Below are 7,801 nucleotides of genomic sequence, written 5' to 3'. Positions count from 1 at the left end.
GAGCAGGAGCAGCCAAGCTGCGGAATTGGGGCTTGACCTGGAAGGAGTCGACCTTCAGGTCTGACGAGACGCTTCCTTCTCCTTCCTCGAAGCTCGGAGGGTGCTTGGCATTGGTTCGGTTCGGTGACAGCAGACAGGCCGGCTCCCCGAGGGCAGGGACTGCTGCGCCCGCCAGGACATCCTCAGTGCCCAGCACTGTGCCCGGCGCACAGTGGGCACTCGGTCATACCTGCTGAGTAAAGAAACGGTCGGTTTCACACGGTGACTCCGCTCTCTGAAAATGTGCCAAGAACAGTTCTGAGCTCAGCCTGAGCCAACCAGGAAGTGCCGCCAGGGGTCAGAGAGGACTTGGGGTGAGGGTGGCGGGGGCGGGCACCTAGGCCGTCCTGCGCAGCCTCAGCACTTCTGCTCGAGGTGGTCCTTCCGAGACAGCCCCGCGGTGCTGCAGCGAACTCCAGAGACCAGGTGCTGTCGTCGTGCTTCAGAAGCTGGGATTATTCGTTTAGCTAGCAGGCCTGGGACGCCTGCCAGTCCCGCGGAAAGTGTCCGGTGTGGATGTGCCCCTGAGCTGCCCCACGCCGAAAGGGTTAGGCAGGAGCGATCGATGGGGTGAGCAGCCAGGTCGGGGGTGGGGGGCTCCTGATGGGGGGACTGTGCCCGGTAGGGTGTTGGGGGGCCTTCAGGGGGTCAGCCACATCCTGGTCATTGACCTGAGCTGGTCACACAGGTATGTTTATGTGGTGACAGTTCATCGAGTTTTACCCCTAGGGTTTACGTCCTTTTCAGTGTGCGTGCTCGACTTCATGTAAAAGTTTACTGTAAAAAAAGGGGCAGTTGTGAAGATGAGGCCTGAGGAGTGTGGCCTTAGGCGGCCGGCTGGAGGGTCAGAGGCTGGGGTTGTAATTCCGTCCGTTCCCACAGGGGGGCGGCGTTGTGCCACTTGGTGAACTGTGGGAGCAAAGCCCAGGATTCCTCTTTCTTCCCGCACCCCTCCTTGAGGCTTCACTGCGCCTAGTTTTGATCATCCTACTCAGCTTTATCTTTAGGATCCAGATTATTCCCCCCTCCACTCCCCCACCCCCGCTTCCATCCCAAAATCATCTTACAGTCTGTTTCTTTCGGGTCAGGCAGCAGTGTGTAAACACACATACTCTCATAAGATTTTAAAATACGCAGGCCAGGAATTCCTTTTTCTAGCTGACTCTCATCTCTTCCCCAGTCAGTCTCTTTGTTCCACTCTGTCCCCACCCCCCCCACCCCCCAAATCCACTAGAAAGTTTCCTTTAAACCACCTCTGTCCACACAGCCATTAAGACAGGGGCTGCACAGTGTACAGTTTGGGGGGGCGGAGGCGGTTCCAGAGGCCTCCGTCAGTAACAGTTCGTCTAAATCTGATGGCTTCACGTGCGAGATGAGATCCTATTAAATTAACAAAGTCAGCCCCTCCTACCTGCATCACCAGAGCTGGGTTCATGGCCAGTTGGGCCTCTTTGAAGGTATTGGGTTTTTGAACCTCTAAATAAAAGCCACCCCGTATATGAACTCGAAACCCCAAAGGGTTTGCATATTAAAGGTCTGCGAGGTTGTTGGTGAGTTTGGAACAGGTCTTGCTTACACGCTTCAAAACTGAATCAGGTGGCTTCTTCAGAGAAAACCATTTCGACTTCGAAATAAAGTCATTTCAGTATGAGGACCATCTGCTACTTATCCTCGTAAGAGAAAAGGTATATCTTTCACCACTTAGCCAGTAAGAGTGTAACTAAAACTACTTTTTTAAAAACAGGCACTATAAATAAATTATAATTCATCCGTACTGTAGATATCTAGATAGCTGTTTAAAAATGAGATAGATACATATTATTAAATGAAATACCACGAAGTAATATGTATTATGATCCATTTATTTAAATCCCCCCAAAATCTATGCAACCATGTACATGTATATACAGGTTTATATGGAAAAGGCATTAAAAAAAGTCTCCAGACTTTTCCATGATACTCACCAAACTATCAAAAATAACCATCTCCTCAGTGGGGAGTAGGCCTAGAAAGAGGGGGTAATGTTTGAATTTGAACACAAAAGATATATTCATGTATAATCTGATTAAATTTTTTAAAAGAATGTAAGCAGTCACTGTATATATTTGTTTAAGGAAAAAAAAGTAGCCTGCTTGCACAGAGCCGCAGCTTAAACCTGTCCTTATGCTGGGCTCAGCATGTAGCTGACATCTGTGTGGCTCTTTAAAATTTACAAGTATGTAGATGCGGTCATTTCATGTCACCTTCCCAATAGCCCTACAAGGCAGATTTTTGCCTCTGTTTTACAGATGAGCAAACTGACGCTAAGAACGAGTAAGTGACTTGCCTTGGCTCATAGAATTCATGGAGAAGCAGAACTGAGACTCAAACCCAGATCTTCCAGATCTGAAGCCTAATGTGCTTTCCGCTTCACTACAATAGAAAGTAGTCAGCACTGGTCGATTTGACTTAATTTTCTCGTTGCTTGTTTATAAGGAGCCCTTTGCTCAAGTTGGGTCTGTAAGGGGCATTGCTCAGCCTACCTGTTTTCATGGAGGGCAATTCTCTCTATCAGCTGGTAAGGTCTAAACTGCTGTTTTCTTCATGCCCCGAATCCCTGCCCCACCAGTCTGCTTTTCTTGTTATTCTTTCTCAGGGAGCCTTTTCATAAGCTGTTAGCCCAAGGCCTTATCAAGGGGCAGACATTCCGCCTACCGTCTGGGCAGTATCTTCAGAGAGAGGAAGTAGATCTCACAGGTAAGCATGGCCCACGCAGTCTCATCCAGGTACGTGCAGAGAACTGAGGTCAGGCCTACGAGCCATTGACAAAGCATGTGCGCATGGCCAGGCCTCGGCTGGGTGGGGAATCCAGGGGTGGGACCCGCTGGCCTCTTTCAGCTTGCCCTGGGCAGGCGCCCTCGGAAGCCTGGGCTGGGACCGCTGGGACCGGCTCCCTGCTCCTCAGCCCCACCCAGTGCAGCCTCAGCAGCAGCCTTCAAAAGGGTTTTTTTGCGTAACCAGTTTGGGCATCACCTGTCCTATCCTGTGTTGGACAGTCCCTCTCAGAGACAGAGTTCCCAGGCCCAAGAGACGCTTTTCCAAGACCGAGATACCCCTGGTGTTTCTCTCCACGTGGTCTAGAGGCATATTGTAGCTGTGCAGTTTGCACACTGCTCAAAGGCACCCGGCCGAGGTGACCAGGGCCCAGAATCCGGCCGCTTGCCAAACCTACACAGCTCAGGGCCACGTCTGCCCAGAGAGGGCACCTTCTTCTTACTTCTCAGCGTCTCTGCCCAGGAAAGGGCCTGATCCCTAAATCGCACGCAGTGCCATGAAGGCTCCCCGCAGCCTGGGGCGGGTGTGTGTGCCATGCGGGAAACCGGGTCCCTGAGCCCCAGCACAGCCGCGTAAAACGACCCCCTCCGCTCCGAGGTCATCAGGCCACACAGCGCTGTGAACATCTTGTCCCTTCTCACGCAGACTTGCCCCTGGGACAGGAAACTTGATGGACAAGGGCAGGCCTCCATCGCCTTAAGGGGCGTGTGTGCCTCTCGTGAAGTACGGAGTTGCCTTTCAGGGACATACATAGGTCCCTTGGGAGTTCGGTTGCTGTTGGAGTTGGGGATTATTTGGCTGGAAGAGACAGAACTCCACCCAAAGGGGTGTTTAGCAAAGGACATGAGAATGTCACCCGGACAGCTGCAGGAAGTACGGCTGGGCCCTCGGCCTGTGGGAAGACACCGCGCCGCTCCTTTCTCCAGCCCCGAGTTCCTCTTCCTGCTTCTCTGTTCTGCTCTCCTTCCTCCTCCCGGCTTGGCTTCTGCTCCATCCTCCTCCCGGCTCGGCTTCTGCTCTCCCTAATTTCAGATTGCACAGTGCCGGGGGAGCCACCGTGCCGAGCCTTGCCCCATCTCTCTAGGACTTTAAGGTTCCAGCCCCCAACAGCATCAAAACAGGTTCTGTCTCTTCGTTCCAATCCCTGAGAAAGAGGCTTAGCCGTGTCAGGTCCTTCCTGGTCCCAGCCACTGGGGCTTGGCAGCAAGGTCACCTCATCCACACATGGCCATTGAAGGCCTCTTGCATCAGCACCATCTGGACCCCTGGTATGTAGGTGGAGCAGAGACAGTTCCAAAGAACAGAGCGTGGCAGGCTGGCACCACAAAGGGACATGACAGTTAACGTGAGCCCAGCGAGTTAGCTGCATGGGCCCTGGCAGTGCGACATGGACACCGAGACCAGGCCTGGAGGCGAAGTGACCGCTCAGGGTGCTTTGCTGCTCTGAGGCCCTCGCAGGTCAGCCGCCAGCGGCCATAAGAGACCGTGAATCCGTAAAGAAGACAGCGATGTGTGCGAGTCGTTCTTACCCTTTTTTACATTCCTTTTTTTGCAAATAAGTAATTTACTTTTATAAAGGGGGAAGTTGCTTGGTCTCATTTTGTGGTTGAGAAAAAGCTGTCACAGGCCGTTATAATCGTGCTATATATTCATGCGAGGAAGATTCGGGGTGGGAGCTGGGCCTCAGTTATTTCAAATCTTTTCATAGTGTAACATAGAGGGAGAGAGAGAAGCACATCAAGCGAATTCGGTGGGCTTCTTCGAGTGGACACCGGTAACTGCTCGCCAGGGTTTTCTTAGCGAATATGTTTTTGCAGAACCAGTTCTGAATCACACGTGCCACACGTATGTGTTATTCTGGCGTCTAGGTTCTGTTCCCGTCCACGCAAAAACCAAAGAAAAGGTGGAGGTGACGTGGGAGAAGATGAGCAAGTCCAAGCACAACGGCGTGGAGCCCGAGGCGGCCGTCGAGCTGTACGGCATCGACACGGTGCGGCTCTACCTGCTCTTCGCCGCCCCTCCTGAGAAGGACATCTTGTGGGACACGAAGAGTGAGTCACCCGCCCCTTCCTCGCCTGCCTCCTTTGCGTTCTGCCTCTGACGCCGGGAGGACCCGGGGAAGCAGGCGTCTTTGCCGAAGGCGGTAGCAGAGGATTCTAGAAATCAGTTCCGTGAAGCGAGTAGCGGTTTGTCCGCTTCTCAGCCCAGGGCTGTACCCTTACTTCGCTCAGTGCTCCCTAATGGAACGAGCCTCGGCATCGCTCGAGGAGCTCGTTGCCGTGGCGGATTCCCGGTCCTCGGCCCGGACCGGCTGACACGAGGCCGGGAGCCGGCCTCTGCCGCGTCTGTGGTCTCATGCAGGCTCTGTGGGGACCCGCCATGAGGACAGCCCCGGAGAGCCGGGCTGGCTTCCTCGCTGCCCCTGGGGCCGCTGTGGTCCACAGAGGCCAGGCCCCTCTCAATCTACCCCAAAGGCTTTTTCTAGAACAGTGTCACCGCCCCTCACCCATCCAGAACCGCCCCCCCGCCCCCCGTGGCTGATGTTACTAGTGACCGCTTCAGTCACCGGTGACCTCTTCAGTCACCGCGGCAGCCTCCAGAGCCCCCCTCGGGGTGCTTTTCCTCTCCATAGCCGCTTAGCTCTAACAGGGTGCGAGGTAATAGTCCTGGTATCTGGACATCCTAGAATAAACCGTCCAGCAGCCGTGTGGTCTGCCCCACGTGTTATGGGACGCTAAGTCAGAGGCCTGGGATCGCCGTTTATTTTGACCGTTTCCAGTGAGAAGTGCGATCTGGAGCACGAGTCTCAGATGCCAGCCCCAGAACTAGCTGCGTTCGAATCTCTGGGGACTTAGAAAGTGCAGACCTTTAGCAGAGGTTCTGGCTCTCCACCCCACCCTGCAGAATTGGCTCGAGGAATCTGTTTCTGACAAACCTTCCAGAAGGTCCTGCTTTGCATCCAGGCTTAAGCGTGTCTAGCTCCATGGCCAAAGAGCAAAAACCCTAGACTGGCCCCAGTTTGGCTAACCATGTGACCCAGGGCCACCAGATGAAGCCGTTCAGCTTCTCCAGCAGATCAGAGGAGCAACTAGATTTGATGAACGTGTTTGAAATAGGAAATGCACACCTACCTGCCAGGACAGGGATTGTGTTAAAACGCCTCATGAGCTGTACAGCCGTGCAGCTCCCAGCGTGGTCTGTGGACCGCTGCCACCGCAGGTCACCTGTCCACGTGAGACGAGAAGCTTGTACCGGTGTAAGTCAGCTGTGTCTCCAAGCACACCGCCAATAGCACAGACACTTGTCTCCACAAGCTTTCTTAATCAACGAGTCAGCGCGCCGTGCACATCCTGGCTAAGCCTCCGAGCTCATCGTGGGCTGGTGACGGACAGTGGGCAGCACTTTGAGTAGCCCCGCTGCCCAGTGCTCTGCACGTCTGGGGCTGTAACGTGTGATGGAGCCGGGCCTGGTCTGAGTTCCCAGACGTGGGAGGACCCTGCCACCTGCCCTTAGGTATCTCCCTCGGGGCGCAGTGAAGTGTGTCTTCAATTCACAGGTGTTTTTCTCAGCTTGGAGAGAACCAGGTCAGTCGTCCTCACGTGTCTCTCTTCTCTCTCTCGTTGACTGACACCGATCTCAGCCGACGCGCTCCCCGGCGTGCTGAGGTGGCAGCAGCGCCTCTGGGCCTTGGCAACCCGGTTTATTGAGGCCAGGACTTCCGGGACGGTTCCCAGGCCTCAGCTGCTGAGTGACAAGGAGAAAGCCGAAGCCAGGAAGCTCTGGGAGTTCAAGAACTCGGTCATCTCTCAGGTCAGAGTCCAGGGGACACTGGTTCGTTCTGTAACTGGGCACTCGTTGTCTGCGTGGCCCACCTTCTCTTAGGCTGGGTCCCTGTGGGTCTCATCCTCCTCGTTATGGTGGCCCCACTTGCCTTGATGAAATCTTAGCACTTTGGGTATTTCACCAAGGTAGAGCCGAAGGACAAACATCCTCAGGGAAAGACTGGCTCCCACTAGTTACGTCTTACGTCTGTCCATCCTGCCTCTCAGGAAGCTGCTGCCCCCTTCCCACATTCCCATGCTTGACGCATCCGGGCAGAGCGCCAAATTGGGATCACGCCGATGACACACTATGTGGATTATAGTCACAGAAACAGAATTTTAGAGTTGAAAGGAGTGTAAAGAGACTCTCTTCTTTAGCTCCCTCATTTTACAGGAGGCGACAGAGATGAGGCACAGAGAGGTTAATTGTCTTGCAGAAAGTCACACAGCTAGTGAGAAACCGAACAGAGACTAGAACCCATGTCCCCTGATGCTCAGCATAGCGGGGACCTGCCCACTCAGTTACTGTGTTATCCTATATCCGTGTGAGTTACTGTGGGTTAATTTTTTTGCAAATAAATGATTGACTTATGTTACCTTCTTAAAGAATAGTATATTGTTGTCCTAATCATTTTAAAACATCGATAAAACATTCTTCATCGATAACAAAACCATTTAAGTTTTTTTATCTGGAAGTCTACCATACAGCAATAACATTCGCCTTTTAAAGGACTTTATGTGTGTGTTGGGGGGTGGGGGGTGGCTGGGAAAAGTCATATATCTCTGAAAGAAGTCACGTAGGAAATATGAAGCCATTTTTAATGGGTACCAGATACCCAAGATGCTCCTCAGGCTGAGTTTTGTTTTTTTGTTTTTTTAAGATTTGTTGACTCAAACTTATAAAAGTCAGCCAAGGTCACTTATCTGGACTTTGACAACTAATAACATTTGCGTAACTTGAGTGCCCCTGGGCCCAGCATGGTCTCATCTGGTAACACTTTGTCAGTTCTGTTTCTGTCCCCTGTCCTCTGGTGTGGAGAAACAGAGCTCACTTCATTGACTTTAGTCATCTGAGTGATGCCTGAATGACTGTTTTCATACCACATATTTTCTCTCCAGATTTGGCA

At 52.8% G+C, this 7,801-nt stretch overlaps 1 protein-coding gene across 1 annotated transcript in view; it reads left to right on the top strand.

Moving 5' to 3' along the window:
* Window positions 1-7,801, top strand: part of LARS2 (leucyl-tRNA synthetase 2, mitochondrial) — a 109,686-nt gene that overhangs the window by 84,494 nt on the left and 17,391 nt on the right. The window contains exons 13-15 of the mRNA XM_011357473.2: window positions 2,675-2,775; window positions 4,722-4,904; window positions 6,494-6,663. Of these exons, the coding sequence (XP_011355775.2) occupies window positions 2,675-2,775; window positions 4,722-4,904; window positions 6,494-6,663 (454 nt within the window). The remainder of the gene's footprint in view (window positions 1-2,674; window positions 2,776-4,721; window positions 4,905-6,493; window positions 6,664-7,801) is intronic.

This window comes from Pteropus vampyrus, unplaced genomic scaffold, assembly GCF_000151845.1.
Source record: "Pteropus vampyrus isolate Shadow unplaced genomic scaffold, Pvam_2.0 Scaffold35, whole genome shotgun sequence".
In the NCBI taxonomy this organism is placed as follows: Eukaryota; Metazoa; Chordata; class Mammalia; order Chiroptera; family Pteropodidae; genus Pteropus; species Pteropus vampyrus.
The sequence above is the reverse complement of the archived record's forward strand: the minus strand, read 5'-3'. Positions and strand labels throughout refer to the sequence as shown.